The sequence below is a fragment of the Pristis pectinata genome, chromosome 1 (genome assembly GCF_009764475.1).
Source record: "Pristis pectinata isolate sPriPec2 chromosome 1, sPriPec2.1.pri, whole genome shotgun sequence".
NCBI lineage: Eukaryota > Metazoa > Chordata > Chondrichthyes > Rhinopristiformes > Pristidae > Pristis > Pristis pectinata.
In genome coordinates, this window is record NC_067405.1 from 142,271,703 (window position 1) to 142,293,721 (window position 22,019).

At 43.1% G+C, this 22,019-nt stretch overlaps 1 protein-coding gene across 5 annotated transcripts in view; it reads right to left on the minus strand.

Annotated features, from left to right (window-relative positions):
• Positions 1-22,019, minus strand: part of LOC127576987 (centrosomal protein of 128 kDa) — a 372,768-nt gene that overhangs the window by 328,923 nt on the left and 21,826 nt on the right. For all 5 annotated transcript variants that reach the window (XM_052027856.1, XM_052027839.1, XM_052027847.1 and 2 more), the window contains exons 7-8: positions 16,555-16,627; positions 6,347-6,463 (exon numbers count right to left, since the gene is read on the minus strand). In XM_052027856.1, the coding sequence (XP_051883816.1) occupies positions 6,347-6,463; positions 16,555-16,627 (190 nt within the window). The remainder of the gene's footprint in view (positions 1-6,346; positions 6,464-16,554; positions 16,628-22,019) is intronic.

Genomic DNA, 22,019 nt, shown 5'->3' on the forward strand with positions numbered 1-22,019 from the left:
CATGCTGTACTAATCACTTCAGATAACAGTAGGGACCATGGCTATTGCCCCCAAAAATTCTGTACACTTCAGTCAACTTAAAGACAGATCTAACTTGTGCACTACTGACAGAACACAAATGAAACCAATCTTCATAAAAGCTGACCAGTGAAGAGCAGAAGATATTCACCACAAAGCCTCCACTTGTTGCATCAATTGGAATAAAACTGATAAAATAATCAAAGATTAAAGCTTCTTTCTTTAAAACAAAAACTGCACATGCTGGAAATCTGAAATAAAAAGAAAAAGTGCTGGAGAGGGAGGACAGGCTGCAACTGCAGAAAGAGAAAGCGAGTTAACCCTTCAGGTTAAAGACCTTCCTTCAGAATTTATTTTGCTGGTATTCTGTGATAATAGCTTCATAACTATCTTCACTGATTATCAGGATTTACAAAGGGATCTTGATCAGCTGGGTAAGAGGGCCAAGGAATGGCAAATGGAGTTTAATTCAAATAAGTCTGAGGTGTTGCATTTTGGGAAGACAAATGAGGGTAGGACTTTCACAGTGAACGGTGGGGCCCTGGGGACTGCTGTAGAACAAGTACATGGTTCCCTGAAAGTGAAGTCACAGTAGAAGAGATGGTGAAGAAGGCTTTTGGCACACTGGCCGTCATCCGTCAGGGCCCCGAGTATGGAGGTTGGGATGCTATGTTGCAGTTGTACAAGACATTGGTGAGGCCACATATGGAATATTGCGTTCAGTTTTGCTATAGGAAAGATGCCATTAAGCTGGAAAGAATGCAGAGGAGAATTACGAGGATGTTGCTGGGACTTGAGGGACTGAGTTATGGAGAGAGGTAGAGCAGGTTGGGACTTTTTTTTCCATTGGAGTGTAGGAGAATGAGGGCCGATCTTATAGAAGTTCACGTGGGGCACAGAGAGGGTGAACGTGCACAGTCTTCTTCCTAGGGTTGGGGAATCAAGAACAAGAGGACATATGTTTAGGGTGAGATGGGAGAGATTTAATAGGGACCTGAGGGGTGATTTTTTTTCACCCAGAGGGTGGTCAGTATATGGAATGAGCTGCTAGAGGAAGTGGTTGAGGCAGGTACATTAACAATGTTTAAAAGGCACTTGGGTTTAGAGGGATTTGGGCCAAATGGGACTAGTTTATATGGGAAGCTTGAGCTGAAGATCCTGTTTCCATGCTGTAGGATTCTAATCAGTTCAGATAACAGTAGGGACCATAGCTATTGCCCCCAAAAATTCTGTACACTTCAGTCAACTTAAAAACAGATCTAACTTGTGCACTACTGCCAAAATTTGTATCACAGCCAGCCTGTCGGACCACAAACGCACCACAGGCTAAAACAGTAAACAGTGAGGGTTCAGTTACCAGAGAGCTTGTTAGACCAGATTAAAACCTCCCAGAACAATTCCTCTAGAAAAAGTAAATTCCAGTAAGAAACTGCAAACAAACAGAGAACAAACTGTTTAAACTTTTCCACCTAGCTCAAGTAAGATAAACATGCCAGGCAGCATCCATGGAGTAAAGCAGGCGGACAACATTTTGGGTCAGGACACTTATGTTGACCACCTGCTTTTCTCCACGGATGCTGCCTGGCCTGCTGAGATCCTGCAGCATCGTGTTTTTCCATCTAGATTCCAGCATCTGCAGTCCTTTGTTTCTCTAAAATAAGCATGCCAATCTGTTTCAACAAATTAATAATCTAATTTGTTACCACAATACTAAATTGCAGAAGTTGTTCCTCACACCAAATATGTGATGCAGTGTCTAAATCACTAATATTTTTAACTCTTCAGCTTAACAGGTACAGTGCACCTCCTGATGTTTTTGTTCCAGGATTGTTCCTCAAGTTTTACACCTACACAAGTATAAGCTACCAAACGTAACCAAAAGACTGACCCCCTACCCTTTCCAGGACCCTAAGATGAATTAAGTATACAAATGATACTTGTAGCACATTCTTTTGTTAAATCTTACTGCCACCTGCTTTAAAAAACATTGACGTTAATTAGAGACAGCCCTATTTTTAACTTGATTAGCTACCTCTTTAAACAATGATACTGAAAAATTCACATTACAAGGCATTAGAGTCAGAGTTTTACAGCACCTTCGGCCTACCACATCCATGTCAGCCTTCTTGCCCATCTGTCTGCATCAGGACCATATTCTTCCAAAAAGTAATACAACCATTAACCCCTACAACACTCAATGTTTACCTCAGATTTCCAGGATCTGCAGGTTTTTGGTTTTCAATTACCCAATCACTTCCACTTGGTGGGCAAAAGCTACATATATGCCACTGTATTAAAAGTAAAATTGGTAAACAAAAGTCAAAGACAGATTAACATAGCACCTTTCAAGTCTCCTTCAGTGCATTCCAGAGTGCTTTACAGCCTGTGGAGCATTTCTGAAGTGCAGTCAATGATGTAACATTGCAAATTTGGCAGCTAATTTGCACACAGCAGAATTGCTGAAACTGCTGTTCATCCACTGTGGTAGAGAAAATATAAAAAACAGCATTCTCTAAAATGGAGATTCAGTGGTGTTGGAGTTCATAGGGAGCTGGATGTCCTTGTGCATGAGTCACTGAAAGATAACATACAGCTACAGCAAGCAAAGAGGAAGGCAAACAGTATGTTGTACTCAAACCTTCTTACAAGAACAGCCAAGAATAGAGATGCCTTGCTCAATTGTACAGGGCTCTGACCACAACTAGAATACTGTGTACAGGTCTCCATACCCAAGGAAGGATAGAAGTTGTGCAACAGTTCACTGATGGATTCCTGGACTGGTGGATGTTGTTATATAAAGAGAGTTTAAACAGTCTGGGCCTATACTCTCGAGTTGAGAAGAATGAGAGGTGATTTCACTGAAATCTTCAATTTTTTTTATTGGGCTCGACAGGGATCATGTTTTTCCTATCAGGGGTAAGGGTCCAACTATTTGAGCACAGTCATTTAAAACAGATATTAAAGGAACCAAGGGATATCAAATTAATGCAGGAAAGCAGCTTTGAGGTTGAATGTCCTACTCCTGCTCCTATTTCTTATGTCAATTGAGGAACAAATATTGGCCATGACATTACTTCTTTAAAGGAGGGCAAGATGTTTCTGTGTTCATCCCATATCAACTCAGATTGACTGCTAATTCATTGCAAATCTCTCCACAGGACTGTACAGAACAGAAACCAGTCACTGCATTAGTCTACACATCAGTAACTCCAAAAGTACATTTAGTAACCATGTATAACAAGTGATCAAGAAAGGCAATGATATAAATATATTACTAATATAAATATATATTTCTAAGAATATATTAGTAATAAGAGCCCACGGAGTTTACTAACACTGAATGAAACAGAGTCCCTGCTACAACAATATGGTCTCCCTTCAGCCCAATGTGTGTGCCAAACATAATGCCAAGTTAAACTAATTCCATCAACCTACACATGGTCCATATCTTTCCAGCCCCTCCATGTTCATGTGCGTGTCTAAATGCTGTTATTATACCTGCTTGCAACACCACCCCAGCAGTGCAGTTACCTGCCATTCTCCATGTAAACAAAAACTTGCCTCATTAATCACCTTTAAACTTTCTCCCCTCACCTTAAATCTATGCCCTCTAGTATTTGACACCTCCACCATGACTATTTATGCATCTCATAATTTTATACACTCCTATCAGGTAGCCCCTCAGCCTCCAATGCTCCAGAGAAAACTAACAATTTTGTCCAATCCCTCCTCATAGCTAGTACTCTCTAATCCAGGCAACATCCTGGTGAACCTCTTTTGCACCCTCTCCAAAACACATTCTTGTAGTGCGGTGACCAGAACTACATACAATATTCCAATAACCAAAGTTTCATACAGCTGTAACATGACTTTTATATTCAATGCCCAAGCAATAAAGGCAAATATACTGTATGCCTTCTTTACCACCCTATCCTGAAAGTGCAACGCAAGTGGGAGCTCTGGACTTGCACCCCAAGATCCCTCCGTACATCAATCCTGCTAACGATCCTGCCATTTACTGTACACTTTCCTCTTAGTTTTGACTTCCCAAAGTGCAACACCTCACCCACATCCAGATTAAACGCCATCTGCCATTTCACCACCCACATTTCCAGCTGATCTATATCCTGCCATATCCTTTGACAACCTTACTCACCATGCACAACTCCACCAATTTCTGCAAACTTACTAATCAGTCCACCTACATTTTTGTCCATATATCACAAACAACAGAGGTCCTAGTACTGATCCTGCAGAACACCACTGGTCACAAACCTCCAGTCAGAATAACACCCCTCCACCACTACCCCATCTTCTATGGCAAAGCCAATTTTCAATCCGGTCTACAAAGTCTCTGTGGATCCAATGTGACTTAATCTTCTGGATCAGCCTACCTATAATGAGGGACCTTGTCAAATGTTTTATTAAAGTCCACGTAGACAACATCCACTGCGCTACCCTCATCAATCACCCTCATCACCTCCTCAAAAAGCTCAATCAAGTTTGCAAGACACAACCTTCCCAGCACAAAGCCATGCCGACTATCCCTAATAAGTCTATGCTTTTCCAGATATGTGTAAATCGTATCTCCAAGAATCTTCTCCATCAATTTCCCTACCACCAATGCAAGGCTCGCTGGCCTATGATTTCCTGGTTTGTCCCTATTGTCCTTCTTAAACAAAGGAAGAAGATTGGCTGTTCTCTAGTCCTCTGGGACCGCGCCTGTGGCCAAAGAGAATATAACTAGATATAGGTATGGGCAGAGAAATGGCAGATGGAGTTTAATCCGGTCAAGTGTAAGGTGTTGCACTTTGGAAAGTCAAATGAAAGGAGAAAGTATTCAGTTAATGGTAGGCCCCTTAATAGCATTGAGGAACAGAGGGACCTTGGGGTCAAGGTCCAAAGTTCACTGAAAGTGGCTAAGGTAGTAAAGGCGGTGTATGGAATGCTTGCCTTCAGTGGTAGGGGTGTTGAGTATAAGAGTAAGGAAGTCATGTTGCAGCTATATCCAACTTTAGTCAGAGCGCACTTGGAGTATTGTGTGCAGTTCTGGTCGCCCCGTTATAAGATGGACGAGGAGATTGGGGAAAAGGTGCAGAAGAGGCTCACCAGGATGCTGACTGGATTAGAGGGTATGAGCTACAAGGATAGGTTGGACAAACTTGGGTTGTTCTCCTTAGAGCATTGGAGGCTGAGGGGAGACCTGATCGAGGTTTTTAAAATTATGAGAAGCATAGATAGGGTAGACAGTCAGACAGTTCCCCATGGTAGAAATGTCAAGCACCACAGGACATGCTTTTAAGGTGTTTGGGGGGGGGGGGGTGTGGTGGTGGTGGTGGAGTTAAAAAGTGGCTTGAAGGAAAAGTTTTGTTTTTACGCAGAGTGGTGGGTTAGTAGGTGCCTGGAGTAGGTTACCAGGGGTAGTAGTGGAGTCAGGCAGTTTGGCGGAGTTTAAGCAGCTTTAAGATAGACACATGAATATGAAAGGAATGGAGGGATATGGATGATACACAGGAGGACGACATTTAGTATAAATCAGCATCAAGATCAGCACAACATTACGGGCCTAATGGCCTGTCCCATGTTGTACTGTTCTATGTTCTATATGTATGCTCTAAATATTTCTGTCAAAGCCCCAGCAATCTCCTCTTTTGCCTCTCTTAATAACTTGGGATAGACCCTATCAGATCCCAAGGATCTATCCACCTTAATGTTCATTAAAAGACCCAACACGTTTTCCTCCTTGATGTCAGCATGCATTTTCAACACAAAGCAGGATGTTACGACAACATAGAATAATAGGAATAATGTGGACAGTAAGTTGTCATTCCTTTAAGGAAAGTGCAGCTGACGTCATGTAACAGTATTTCTGACTCTCTCTCATTTCCTCATCTTTAGAGAATGATCCCTGGAACCAATCTACAAAAGGGAAACATTCGACCTGGGCATGGGTGGAAGTCTGGCAATCCAATCCTGCCCAGAGGGTCAATGGAAATGAAAATCAAGCACTGTGCATAATAGGCAGTGTAGGAAATAAGACCAGTCTTTACGGCTCATAGTCAAGATATCAGCACATGCTGCTTACTTTACATGACATTCACTGGTAAGTTATCACACAGCTACAGCCATCCACAGTGAAAAGGTTCAATGTTATCCCTTATCATTTACATCCACAGTCTTTGACCTTCACCACCCCCCCCCCCCACAGGCCCGTATTGTCTAGAAAGTACTAAATGTATCAAGAAATATAAGTAATTAGGACTTTTATAGCAGGCCTTTTGATACAAGCTTCAAATCACCCTAAACACATTGGAAGTGGACGCCTCACCTCCTGCAGTTGTACAGCCATCTGTCCTAACTGATCCTGCCGATGTTCTGCTAATTGCCGTTCAGTTCTCATTTCCTTTTCAATTTCTTGAAGGCGCCTTTCAACCCTTTCTGAAACCTATTAAACAAAAGACCATGTAAGTTTGTTGCTAAAAAAGGATGGTTATTAGAGGTTAATATGCTGGAAACAGAGCAATGCCCGCTCTAATAAATAAAAGAAATGCTATTAATATTCATCAGGTCAGACAGCATCTGTGAAGATCGAAACAGAATTAATATTTCAAATCAAAGACCTTTGATCAGATGCCTGCTCCTCAGTTTCCCTTCACTCGTCAAACTAGTGGAATGAAAACCTTTGTCATTTGCAACATGACTGGGAGTATGGCAGTGGCTCAACACAGACCTAAAATACAAATTGCTTTTAGACCAAAGAAGCATAGTGGAGAAGAACTGTCCTTTAATGAGGAGTAACTGTTGTAGAAGCAAAGGTTATCACAGCATGGGGTAAATGTGGTTAAAAATTAGTAGCAAGAGAAAGTGGAAATTAACAACCTCAACCAAGTGCTAAGAAAAGTTTGGGGGGAAAAAAGCAGTGGAGAGGATTTGCCTCTCAACATGACAAGTTATTTCTACCATTTCCAAGACACAAGTCAGGACCACGATAGAATTGTCTTCACTTGCCTGAATGAATGCAACTCCAACAACATTCAGGAAAATCAACACCTTCTGTTACGTACCAGCAACAATAGAAACGCACCAACACATGTATAAGTGTTAACAACTATTTTATTAATAACTACTTGTAATAGTAAGTAAAAAAGTTAGATATCAAACATAATCCCCAAAACTAAACTCAAAGTGAGTGTGTGGCAAATTCCCAAACCCCAAGTCTAGGAATAGTTTTCAAAGTTCAGTTCAGCAAGTCATAAGGTGAAACGTGAACAAAGGCTTTTGCAAAACCACCGTTGACTGAAGAGAAAATCTAGAGAATATAGAGAGAAATTACGAAATCCACACGTTCCACGATGGAACCCATACGACACCTCAGTCTCCATTGCTTTGTTCCGAAGTATCAGCCACCCCAAAGGCATTTGATACGTGGCCATCCACAGAAATACCCATTTCCCACTACAGGTTAATGACAAAGTGGACTCCACTTGTTTGCTCCAAAAATCCATACATGATTGTAGTGACAGACACAGCTATTGTTCTTCATCCATCGATACAGAGACCAGCAGTCAGTGTCTCTCTCTCTGTCTTTGGCTGTTTGGCTCTCAAATGGAGAAAGCTAGTAGTAGGTATGATAGGCAGGTGATAAAGAAGGGACGTGCTCAGACAGGTTTGAGATGTGTCTACTTTAACGCAAGGAGTATTGTGAACAAGGCAGATGAGCTTAGAGCTTGGATCAATACTTGGAGCTATGATGTGGTGGCCATTACGGAGACTTGGATGGCTCAGGGACTGGAATGGTTGCTTCAAGTGCCAGGTTTTAGATATTTCAGAAAGGACAGGGAGGGAGGCAAAAGAGGTGGGGGAGTGGCACTGTTGATCAGAGAGAGTGTCACGGCTGCGGAAAAGGTAGACGTCATGGAGGGACTGTCTACGGAGTCTCTGTGAGTGGAGGTTAGGAACAGGAAGGGGTCAATAACTTTCTGGGTGATATTTATAGGCCACCCAATAGTGACAGGGTTATTGAGCAGATAAGGAAGCAGATCCTAGAAAGGTGTGAGAATAACAGAGTTGTTGTGATGGGGGATTTTAATTTCCCAAACATCGATTGGCATCTCCAAACACGGAGAGGTTTAGATGGGGAGGAGTTTGTTAAGTGTGTTCAGGAAGGATTCTTGACACAATATGTAGATAGGCCTACAAAAGGAGGCGCTGGTATTGGGAAATGAACCTGGTCAGGTGTCAGATCTCTCAGTGGGTGAACATTTTGGTGATAGTGATCATAATTCTATCTCCTTTACGTTAGCACTGCAGAGAGATAGGAACAGACAGACTAGAAAGGTGTTTACTTGGAGTAAAGGGAATTATGAGGCTCTCAGGCAGGAAATTGGAAGATTAAATTGGGAACAGATGTTCTCAGGGAAAAGTACGGAAGAAATGTGGCAAATATTCAGGGGATATGTGTATGGATTTCTGCATAGGCATGTTCCAATGAGACAGGGGAATCACGAGAGGATACAAGAACCATGGTGTATGAAGGCTACAATAAATCTAGTCAAAAGGAGAAGAAAAGCTTACAAAAGGTATAGAGAGCTAAGTAACGTTAGAGATCTGGAAGAGTTTAAGAAGGAGCTTAAGAAGGAGATTAGGAGAGCCATAAGGGGGCATGAGAAGGCCTTGGCAGGCAGGATTAAGAAAAACCCCAAGGCATTCTACAGGTATGTGAAGAGCAAGAGGATAAGATGCGAAAGAATAGGGCCTATCAAGTGCAGTAGTGGGAAAGTGTGTATGGATCCGGAAGAAATGGCAGAGGTACTTAATGAATACTTTATGTCAGTATTCACTACGGAAAAAGATCTGGGAGATTAGAGTGGGGACTTGCAGCGGGCTGAAAAGCTTGAGCATGTAGATATTAGGAAAGAGGAGGTGCTGAAACTTTTGGAAAGCATCAAGTTGGATAAGTCACCGGGACCAGATGAGATGTACCCAGGCTGCTGTGGGAGGCGAGGGAAGAGATTGTGGAGCCTCTGACGATGATCTTTACATCGTCGATGGAGACGGGAGAGGTTCCGGAAGATTGGAGAGTTGCGGATGTTGTTCCCTTATTCAAGAAAGGGAGTAGGGATAGCCCAGGGAATTATAGACCAGTGAGTCTCACCTCAGTGGTTGGTAAGCTAATGGAAAAGATCCTGAGAGGCAGGATTTATGAACATTTGGAGAGGTATAATATGATTAGGAATAGTCAGCATGGCTTTGTCAAGGGCAGGTCCTGCCTTACGAGCCTGATTGAATTTTTTGAGGATGTGACTAAACACATCGATGAAGGGAGAGCAGTAGATGTAGTGTATATGGATTTCAGCAAAGCGTTTGATAAGGTACCCCATGCAAGGCTTATTGAGAAAGTAAGGAGGCATGAGATCCAAGGGGGAGTTGCAGTGTGGATTCAGAACTGGCTGGCCCACAGAAGGCAAAGAGTGGTCGTTGAAGGGTCGTATTCTGCGTGGAGGTTGGTGACCAGTGGTGTACCTCAGGGATCTGTACTGGGACCCTTGCTCTTTATGATTTTTATAAACAACCTGGATGAGGAAGTGGAGGGGGTGGGTCAGTAAGTTTGCGGGTGACACAAAGGTTGGGGGTGTTGTGGATAGTTTGGAGGGCTGTCAGAGGTTACAGAGGGACATAGATAGGATGCAAGGTTGGGCTGAGAAGTGGCAGATGCAGTTCAACCCAGGTAAGTGTGAAGTGCTTCATTTTGGTAGGTCAAATATGATGGCAGAATATAGTCTTAATGGTAGGGCTCTTGGCAGTGTGGAGGATCAGAGGGATCTTGGGTTCCGAGTCCATAGGACGCTCAAAGCGGCTGTGCAGGTTGACTCTGTGGTTAAGAAGGCATATGGTGTATTGTCCTTCATCAATCGGGGAATTGAACTTAGCAGCCAAGAGGTATTGTTGCAGCTATATAGGTCCCTGGTCAGACCCCACTTGGAGTACTGTGCTCAGTTCTGGTCACCTCACTACAGGAAGGATGTGGAAGCCATAGAAAGGGTGCAGAGGAGATTTACTAGGATGCTGCCTGGAATGCAGAGCATGCCTTATGAAAGTAGGTTGAGGCAACTTGGGCCTTTTCTCCTTGGAGCGACGGAGGATGAGGGGGGACCTGATAGAGGTGTATAAGATAAGAGGTATTGATCGGGCAGATAGTCAGAGGCTTTTCACCAGGGCTGAAATGGTGGCCACAAGAGGACATAGGTTTAAGGTGCTGTGGAGTAGGTATAGAGGAGATGTCAGGGGTAAGTTTTTTTTACTCAGAGAGTGGTGAGTGCGGGGAATGGGCTGCCGGCAACGGTGGTGGAGGCGGATATGATAGGGTCTTTTAAGACACTATTAGATTGTTACATGAAGCTGAGAAAAACAGAGGACTATGGGTAAGCCTAGTAATTTCTAGGGTAGGGACATGTTCGGCACAGCTTTGTGGGCCGAAGGCCCTGAACTGTGCTGTAGTTTTTCTATGTTCCCTCTCTCTCCTCCGACTCACTGAGCAAAACCGTCAGCACGTTATTATCTTGCTGTCTTGATGACACCACACACACACTACTACTCTTCTGTCCAGGTGCCTTAAAGGGACTTTCACCAAATAGCAACCTGGTTCATAACACTTCCAGGACATAGGTTACCAATCAAGTGGGCTTCTATTTACCAGTCTAAATATTAATTCTCTTCACCACTGGCACCAGTGTGTACCCTCTACAAAATACACACAGCATATGCAAAGGGTTCAATAAAGTGACTCACCACTAACTCCTCAAGGACAATAAATGCTGGCTTGCTCATAATGCCAACATCCTGAAAAATGAATACAAAACATAAATACAAAATCCATGGGCAAAAGGGAAGGGTCAAGCATGCAGTTGCACAGAGGTATTTTGGTGCTGGTACAAAGAAGTATTAAATGTATGTACTGTATCAGATTTGATTTGCAATTGGCTATAACACATCAGTAACCTGGAAACAAGTGAATACTTGGACTATACTAGATAATAGATTAATATACACCTGCACAGGGAAAGATTTCTAAAGATCCTCCTCACCATCCATTTCCTCAACTTGTCCTCACCTACCTACAAGGATACCACAGATCAGCTTCATGGAAGCTGAGCTCTCTGGGGTCCTAGTCAATATTAATCCAATAAAAAGAAATATGGGGATAGTGCAGGAAAGTGACAGTCAGCTATGATCTTGATAAATGGCAGATAAGGCTGGAAGGGTCAGGTGGCCTACTCCTGATCAGGTTTTTTTTACCTTATTAAACAAATCATTTCGTCATTATCATGCTTCTGTTTGGAGGAACATGTTGCGCACATTTTAGTGTCGAATTTCAGCAGTGAGTTTACTTCAAAGGAAGTACTGAATTAGCTCTGATGGGTTTGGGACATCTACCCGTCATAAAACGCACTAGGCAAATGCAAGTGGTTCTTATGTGTCATCAGTCATTCCTAGAAGCAGTGACTCAAGAGGTTCATATTTAGCCTTTATCCTCCACAAGATCAACTATACGTTACAACTGATGTGCATTTATAGAATATAAATAATCCATCTGTTAAATATGCCTGTGAATCTAGTCATCCAGGAGCAATGCAAAATTTGTGATAATCGAATGATGTAGTGCTAACTTTCCTCATTAGAGGGTGACAGAGAGCTATACAAATACTGGTCAGGACAATTAGAATTTAAAAAATGCCAGAGCAGAAATTTGTTGCTGAAACATTAAGCAGTAAGAAATGCCAAAAATGAAAGAATATGACTAGTACATGCAAGAATCTATGCAGTAACATGTCTTTGAATATAGTAGGACAAGCAGCTATGGCTGGTGGAAAAGCATACAAGATTTATATGCATTATAGCAATAAAAACATGCTCAACATTTATAAATCACTTGTTAGGCCTTTGCCAAAGACCTATTACCTATTAGACATAGAATTACACAGCACTGCAACAGGCCCTTCGGCCCAACTTGTCCATGCCGACCAAGTTGCCTAACTGAGCTAGTTCCATTTCCCTGCTTTTGGCCCATATCCCTCTAAACCTTTCCTATAATCGAGTCATACGGCATGGAAACAGGCCCCTCAACCCAACACGTCCATGCCGACTGTGTTGCCCAGCCAGCTAGTACCATCTGCCTACATTTGGCCCATAGCCCTCTAAACCTCTCCTATCCACGTACTGATCCAGATGGCTTTTAAATGTTGTTAATGTGCCCGCCTCAACCACTATTTCTGGCAGCTCGTTCCAAATACACACCACCCTTTGCATGCACTACCCTATCCATGTAACCATCCAAATGCCTTTTAAATGTTGTAATTGTACCCACCTCTACCACTTTCTCTGGCAGCTTGTCCTATATACTCACCACCCTGTGTGAAAAATTTGCCCATCAGGTCCATTTTAAATCTTTCTCCTCTCACTTTAAACCTATGCCCTCTAGTTTTGGACTCCCCTACCATGGGGAAACTACTCTGGCTATTCACCTTGTCTATGTCCCCTATAAGGGTAAACCTCTCTAGGGTCACCCTTCAGCCTCCTACGCTCAAGGGAGGAAAGTCCCAGCCTATCCTTATAACCCAAGCCCTCCATTCCTGGTAACATCCTCATAAGTCTTTTTTTTGCAACAACTCCAATTTTATGACATCCTTGCTATAGCAGAACAACAGAACTGTATGCAGTACTCTAAATGTGGCCTTACTAACGTCCTGTACAGTTGTAATGTGAAGTCCCAACTCCTGTACTCAGTACCCTGACCAATGAAGGCACTTGTGCCAAACACCTTCTTCACCACCTTGTCTACTTGTGTCACCATTTTCAGGGAATTATATACCTGCACCCCTAGATCTCTGTTCTACAACACTCCCCAGGGTCCTACCATTTACTGTGTTAAGTCCCGCCCTGGTTTGTCTTACCAAAATGCAACACCTTGCATTTAGCCACATTAAACTCTGGGAACCATATTGCAGGTAGTTTATCAAGGCCTTGGAAAAAGTGCAAGGAAATTTTTCAGAATTACACCACGGTTTTCACTTACCCGAGAGTCTGGAGAAGCCAGGATTGTTCCCCTTAAAGTGACAAAGGTGAAGGGAAATTTAGCAGTGATGTTCAAATCTATGAAGGATTTTATAGTCTGAGAAACTGTCTCCATTGGTAGGAGACACAAGAAACTCTGCAGATGCTGGATGTATCTGGAGCAATACACAAAAAGTGCTGGAGGAACTCAGCAGGTCAGGCAGCATCCATGGAGGGAAATGAACAGTCGACGTCTCGGGCCGAGACCCTTCATCAGGACTGGAAAGGAAGAGGGCAGAAGCCAGAATAAGAAGGTGGGGGGAGGGGGAGGAGCACATGCAGGCAGAGGATAGGTGAGTTCAGATGACAGGCGAGTCCAGGTGAGGGGGGAAGGTAGTGGGAGGGGGAGAAGATGTAATAAGCTGAGAGGTAATGGGTCGAAGAGACCGAGGGCTGGAGGAGTAGGAGGAATCCAGTAGGAGAGGGCAGTGGACCATGGAATAAAGGATGGGGGAGGGGAGGAGAGGAGCTGGGCAGGTCAAGGTGGGGGAAGGGAGCCACGGGAATAAGGGGTTGGGGAAAGAAAAAGAAGGGGTGTAGTTACCAGAAGTTAGAGAAATCGATGTTAAAGCCATCAGGGTGGAGACTCCCAAGGCGGAATACGAGGTTTTGTTCCTCTAAACTGCGCCAAACAATCCTGCCAGGTGAGGCAGTGCTTCACCTGTGAGTCCGAGGGTGTCATTTATTGTACCTGGTGCTCCCGGTGTGGTCTCCTGTACATCGGTGAGACCCAGTGCAGATTGGGTGACCGCTTCATCGAGCACCTTTTCTCCATCCGCCATAACAACCAGGATCTCCCAGTGGCCACCCACTTCAATTCCACATTCCACTCCCATACCGACATGTCTATCCATGGCCTCCTCTACTGCCACGTTGAGGCCAGGTGCAGTTTAGAGGAACAACACCTTGTATTCCACCTTGGGAGTCTCCAACTTGATGGCCTTAAAATCGATTTCTCTAACTTCCAGTAACCCCTCCCCTTCTTTTTCTAACCACCCACCACCCACTCCTTTGTCTTCCTTTATTCCTGTGGCTCCCTTCCCCCGCCTTGATGACCTGCCCATCTCCTCTCCTCCCCTCCCCCATCCTTTATTCCATGGTCTACTGCCCTGTCCTACCGGATTCCTTCTTCTTCAGCCCTTTGCCTCTTCTACCTAACACCTCTCAGCTTATTACATCTTCTCCCCCTCCCCACCTACCTACCTTCCCCCTTCACCTGGACTCACCTATCACCTGAACTCACCTGTCCCCTGCCTGTGTGTGGTCCTCCCCCTCCCCCCACCTTCTTATCCTGGCTTCTGCCCTCTTCCTTTCCAGTCCTGATGAAGGGTCTCAGCCTGAAACGTTGACTGTTTATTTCCCTCCATGGATGCTGCCTGACCTGCTGAGTTCCTCCAGCACTTTTTGTGTATTGCTCTATTAGTAAGAGGATTGATAATCAGACGACATAGATTTAAGGCAAATAGCTGAATAGACAGAGAGGAGACTGATTTTTTTTTAAAAATGCAGCAAGTAGTTAAGATCCGAATGTGCAGCCCAAAAGGTGGTGGAAGTAGTTAACAGCAAGTTTCAAAAGGGGAATTGGATAAGTATTTACAGATAGATGATTTGCAAGGGAGTGAGACCTCTGAATATCCTTTGAAAGAGATGGCACAGATACAATAGATTGGAGGAAACCATTTCCTCTGGCGTGGGAGTTGAGAATATAACTAAGATTAGAACTGAGCTGTTCAGAGGTGATGTCCAGGCACACTTCATCAAGTTAATGGAAATTGGGAACATGCTCTGTGGAATTCAATCAGGAAATAGTAACAGGACATTTAGAAAAGCATAACACCATTTGACTCTGCTTGGTTGTCTGAAAGTAAACTTACATTCAGCAAATTCTTTGAAGATACAATATGCATGGTAGATAGAGGGCAGCCAGTAGAGCTGCTGCTTTTGGGTCTGCAGAAAGCATTTAATAAAAGATCACCCTCAGAGTGGTGTGTTAAGTTTTTGGATCCCTTACCTAAGGATACCTGCATTGGAACTAGTTCATTCTTGGGAAAGAGATTTTCTTAATGATGAAGAACTGAGCAGGTTGTGCCTCTACTCACTGGAGTTTAAAAGGAGAGGTGATCTTATTGAAACAATAGTTTCCACTGACAGGCTGTTCCCTCTGGTGGGGAACCTAGAACTAGAGACAGTTTTAAAGGGGCTGCTCATTTAAGATGGAGATGAGGCAGAATTTCTTCTCTCAGAGGGCCATGAATCTTCGGAATACAGTTCTAGAGAACTGTAAATCCTGAATCACCGAGGATATGCAAGGATGAAACAGGCAGAAAAGTAGAACTGGTCATATTGAATGTCAGAACCAGCTCAAGGGGCATTGTGGCCAATTCCTGCTCCTATTTCTTATCTTCTCTTTTCCCAAAACCTGTTGGGATTGGGGGGTCAATTGATAAATTCAAAATTAAGACAGAAAGGTTTTGGTTGCCAGGCACAGTAGTGTAGCAGTTAGCGTAATGCTATTACAGCGCCAGCGACCCCGGGTTCAATTCTGGCCTCTGTCCGTAAGGAGTTTGTACTTTCTCCCCGTGTCTGCGTGGGTTTCCTCCGGGTGCTCCAGTTTCCTCCCACATTCCAAAGACGTACGGGTTAGGAAGTTGTGGGCATGCTATGTTGGCACCAGAAGCGTGGCGACACTTGCAGGCTGCCCCCAGAACACTCTACGCAAAAGATGCATTTCACTGTGTGTTTCGATGTACATGTGACTAATAAAGATATCTTATCTTATGGGTTCTAAGACCTAAGTAAGCAAATGGTTTTAAGATACAAAACAGAATGGTAGAACAGGCTTGAATGGCTTTCTTTTTCTCAGTTCCTTTTGTGTTCTATGGGTGAGCATCAGACCTTTCAGCATTTGGGTGAGAGATAAAGATTTTTTTTGCTTACAAAGCACTTCAGCAGCCAAAGTTGTATTATGTCTTTTTGTCTTATAACAAACTATGTTCATTTGGCTAATGGGGTAAAGAACTCCATTTAGATTCCCATCAGTATCTATAACATTTAATTAAGAGCAAAAAAATTCTTGGCTTATTTTCCCCCAGCAAGGACGCTTTGGAATTGAACCGCAAACAATGGTCAACCTGACTGCATCTTTGAATTCAAACAGCCCGAGATTCCCAGTCTGGCTAGATTTTCACCCTACAAGGACACACCAGAATCCACCTTCCCACCATTCCCATGCACTACTTTAACTATTTTTAAAAATAGACTCCCAAATATTTAAACAGTAATGATACCGATAATAGCTTAATGACCAACTTCAGTTAAATAAATCCAAAATGAAGATCATTTGAACTAACTGAACACTATTCCTAAGTAGCAGACCAAACAAACTTTGCTGTTGGGTAGAATACACTTCTATTAATCAACACTCACAGTCTCTGTTCTGGATACTTCTCGCACTCTCTCTGACAATGAGTCAATAGCGTTCCTTGTTTCCTTATCAGTCCTGTCAATGGAAAGAAATTTAGAGATCATCTATTTGAAGATAACAAATGCAGAAATGTACCCACATATCCATATCTCCCCACACATCCAAAAGTGATTCAGCGTTTCACAATACAAAGTTAATAAACCTTTGCTTTAAGTTCGTCAGGACAAAGCAAGCACGTTGAGAGATTCCAGCATCTGCAGAATCTCTTGTGCCTACATGTTGAGAGATCCAGCAGATCATTTACCTAGACAGAACCAACAGCGAGTAGCAACACCAAGAGTGATGATCAAAAGCACTAGATGTGCACAATGTACTTAACATATTGCACTATGAGATACATTAATTGTCAGTGCACTGGAACATTGGTTCATGTACAGCGCAAACAGTGTGCACTGCTTAACTTGGCCAAACAGTCCAACTTTGTGCACAACCTGGTATTGGTTTATTATTGTCACGTACCGAGGTACAGTGAAAAACTTGTCTTGCATACCGATCGTACAGGTCAATTCATTACACAGTGCAGTTACATTAAGTTAGTACAAAGTGCATTGATGTAGTACAGGTAAAAACACTAACAGTACAGTGTAAAGTATCACAGCTACAGAGAAAGTGCAGTGCAATAAGGTGCAAGGTCACAACAAGGTAGATTGTGAGGTCAGAGTCCATCTCACCGTATAAGGGAACGGTTCAATAGTCTTATCATAGTGGAATAGAAGCTGTCCTTAAGTCTGGTGATACGTGCCCTCAGGCTCCTGTATCTTCTGCCTGCTGGAAGAGGAGAGAAGAGAGAATGTCCCGGGTGGGTGGGGTCTTTGCTTATGTTGGCTGCTTCACCAAGGCAGCGAGAGGTATAGACAGAGTCCAAGGAGGGGAGGCTGGTGCCCATGACGCGCTGGGCTGTGTCCACAACTCTCTGCAGTTTCTTGTGGTCCTGGGCAGAGCAGTTGCTGTACCAAGCCGTGATGCATCCAGATAGGATGCTTTCTACGGTGCATCGATAAAAGTTGGTGATTGTGATGAGAAAAGACCATCTATAGTGAATCAAGGGAGTAAAAGAGAAAAAACAAATACAAGGACTATTCACATTGAGCCTATAAACATTGCTTTCTAACTTTCGTTTCACTAAGAGGATTTGTTTAATTTATATAAAAGAGCTTGTTTATGTTATTCAATCCAGAAGTACAAGACCCTGCTTCTCCCTCAAGCAAGAGTAAGCTGAAGCCATTTGACTCTGTCCAGGTTTCATCCTCAGTCATCAATAAGTATACAGTACATCTCTCAAGGGTAAGCAGTATACTGGCTTTGAACACAGTGGCCTTGACGTTAACCCCATCCCACAGAATGGGGGAAGAGTGTTGGGGAAAAGAAAATAGAACAGTAGATGTCAGGTGGATGTTTGACCTGGCTGACCAGACTATAGCTTGGTGTCACAGTCCCAAAAGCCAAGTCATTTAGGACTGAAAGGAGAAATTTCTTCACTCGGGAGTGGTGAACCTTTGGGATTTTCCACCCAGAAGGACTATGGAGGCTCAGTCATTGATTACATTCAAAACAGAGAGCGAGAGAATTCTAGATATTAGAGGAATCAAAGGATATGGGGATAGTAGGAAAATGCTATTGAGGTATATGATCATTCATGATAGTGTTGAATGCAGAGTACAATTGAGAAGCCAAATGACCTACTTCTGCTTCTATTTGTCATGGAGTATTTATCAGTAAACATGGAGTATTGTGTACAGTTTTGATCGCCCTGTTATAGGAAAGACATAATTAAACTGGAAAGAGTGCAGAGAAGATTTATGAGGATGTTGCCAAGACTCGAGGGCCTGAGTTACAGGGAGAGGTTGGGCAGGCTAGGACTTTATTCCTTGGAATGTAGGAGATTGAAGGGAGACCTTATAGAGGTGTATAAAATCATGAGGGGTACAGATAGGGTGAACGCACAGTCTTTTTCCCAGGGAAGGGGAACTAAAAACTAGAGGACATAGGTTTAAGGTGAGAGGTGAAGGATTTAAAAAGGACCTGAGTGGCAACTTCTTTACACAGAGGGTGGTGCGAGATAGAATCAGCTGCCAGAGGAAGTGATTGAGGTGGGTACAATATCAACATTTAAAAGACACGTGGATAAGTATATGGATAGGAGGGGTTTAGAGGGATATGGGCCAAACACTGACAAATGGGACTAGCTTGGTGGGCACCATGGTCAGCATGGACGAGTTGGGCCGAAAGGCCTGTTTCCATGCTGTATTCCTCTACTCTAAACATGACCTCCAACTGCCATTTTTGAAAAGGGGAGAGTGGAAAAGATCACTTCATTAGCATATAATTAAATTGGGCTTCTACAACGCAATTTGCAGAGCAGTGAAGGGGAGCCAGGAACCACTGGCTTCGAAATAGAAGTGTCCTTTTCATCAGTAGTTGTGGGTCAGAAATGGATGATCCCAACTTGCCATTTCCCAAAGTGACCTCTACCCCTGCTCATCAAGTTTTCAATGCGCTCTCTCTCTCTCTCTCAGTATGCTGTGATTCCTCACTGCCAGTCCTTCAACAAAGTGGTCTGCTACAGTTATAATTGGACCTATTATCATCCCAATGTTTATCCTGTCAAGCCCCATTCCTATTGTATGCTTCAATGCAATCACCTCATTCAACTAAACTCCAGGAAGCATAGGCCCAGTCTGCTTGTACATCAAATCTAACATCCTAGGAATCAATGCGCTGAACCTTCTCTGCAATCCTCCTATCACACGCATTTCCTTCCCTAGGTAGGGAAACCAGACCCATAGGTTCAAGATGCAGACTCACCAGGGCCCAACATAATCCTCACAAAATGTCTTTCACCTTGGATTCAAATCCTCTTGCAATAACAGCCCGTTTGCCTTCCTTATCGTTTTAAACACCTGCACATTAACTTTCAGTAATTCATATACAAGGACACCCTGGTCCCTCCGAGCACCAATGCCTTTCATTCTCATCCCAGTTATAAAATACTATTTTTCTATATTTCCACCAAAGTGGACGACCTCACAGTTTTCCACATTATATTCCATTTGCCAGTCCTCACCTATTCAGTTAGCCCATCTTTATCCTCCCGAGATGTCTCTGCATCCTCACAACCCACACTGTTCCCCAGCTCACTGCATCCTCTGCTACATCTATTTCTTGGTTTATTGCCTTATTTGGTTGCCTATAGACAACTCCCACAAGTTATTTTTTCCCCCTTACTATTCCTAAGGGCAGGCACGGTAGTGTAGCAGTTAGTGTAACGCTATTACAGCGCCAGAGACCCGGGTTCAATTCCGGCCACCATCTGTAAGGAGTTTGTACGTTCTCCCCCCCGTCTGCGTGGGTTTCCTCCAATATGATCTGGTTTCCTCCCACATTCCAAAGACATACGGGTTAGGAAGTTGTGGGCATGCTATGTTGGCGCCGGAAGCCTGGCGACACTTGCGGGCTGCCCCCAGAACACACTACGCAAAAAAATGCATTTCACTGTGTGTTTCGATGTACATGTGACTAATAAAGATATCTGGTCTTTTCTTGCCTTTGTATCATCAGCAAATATGGATATATTACTATACTGAACACGGATTTCTTTGTCCAAGTTATTGATATAGATTGGGAACACTGATCCCTGCACCGCTCCATGGGTCACACCCTCCCAAAACCAACATCTCCCCACCACCACCCCCCCCCCCCCCACCATTTTTCCCACACCAGTAAATTACCCTCAATCCCATATGCTCCTATTATTAACTTCTAAATGCCATTAGCTCTTCCTAAGTAACAGAGTAACGGATTCCAGCATTTTTACCACTCCTGATGCCAGGCAGGCAAATCTGTGAATGCCCATTTCCTCTCAACTGCTTTCTTAAACAGTGGAGTTACATGTGCTGCCTCCCAATCTGTAGGAATCATTCTAGAATCCATGGAATTTTGGAAGATGACAACCAGAGCAATCACTTTCTCCATAGCTACTTCCTTCAAACCCCTTGGACGCTGGTCATTAGATACTAAGGACTTATTAACCTTCAATCCAATTAATTTCTCCAATATCTTTTTTTTGTGTTTAAATAATCCTTGTTTCTTTGAGCTCTTTGTACACTCTAGACCTGTTGTTCTCCACTATATCCAGGAGGTTTTCTGTCTTCTTCCAGGAAGACTAATTCGCCAATATAATTTCTGCTACTTCAGTCTGTAAGGAACCCACATTAACTTCTGCAAATATTTTCCTTGTTCCATACCCACCAGATTAGTCTCATTTTCTACCTTCCCTTTCCTTATGAATTTCTTGGTCTCCTTTGCTGAATTCAGAAATGTTCCAAATCCTCAGTCTTACTGCTTCTTTTTGATAAATTATAAGCCTTTTCCTTTGATCTAATACTATCTTTAACTCCTTTCATTAGTCACAACAGGACTATTTTTCCCTGTTGGGAGTTTATACCTTAACGAGCGATATAATACATGTTGTAAACTATGGATTAATTCTTTAAATGTTAGCCCAATGTTGATTACAGTGTTACCTTTTAAAGCAGTTTCTCATTCTACCATGGCCAACTCTCATCCCATACCTTTACAGATTTAGATTGAACTAAATCACTTTCGGTATTTGTACCAAACCTTATAGGATGATCATTCTTCCGTGTGGGTCCTGACCACAAGATCTTTCATTAAATCCTTCTTGTTTCACAGTACTAGATCTAAAATAACCTGATCTCTCAGTGCAATACACAAAAAGTGCTGGAGGAACTCAGCAGGTCAGGCAGCATCCATGGAGGGAAATAAACAGTCAATGTTTCAGGCCGAGACCCTTCATCAGGACTGGAAAGGAAGAGGGCAGAAGCCAGAAAGCTAGATCTCTCATTGGTTCCTCAACATACTGAACTAGGCTCACTAATTTAAGCCTGTAGGTAGATTAAGGTCCCGTGTTACATGCACCTTTAATTTTATAATTTACACCATGGCTTGCAATACTACCACTTTTTGGGAGCCTATATACAACTTCAATCAATAATTTCTGCCAATTGCCATTTCTTAGCTCCACCCAAACGAACTCAACTTCTTGATTTTCTAAACTAAGATTCTTTTTCCCTACTGTCTTCCATCCTTTATCTTCAGGGCTACCCTTCCTCCTCCTTTTCTATTTGGCCTATCTTGTCTAAAAAAAAATCCTGGAAAACTTAAAGTCACTTCTCCATAGCAGCTTGTTACCGAAGGGAACAGTATTTATCCCCCATTTACTCCCTCAACTTGAACACTCCTCTATAGCAGCGTTGTGATCAGTTTGCTCATCCATCCTGTAGTCACTGCTCTCATCCACAAGGGCTAGAAGAACCTTGTACCTGTTAGAAAATGGCAAAGGCTGAGGCTCCTCCACTGTTACCTTCCAATCCCAATACCTGCCTCA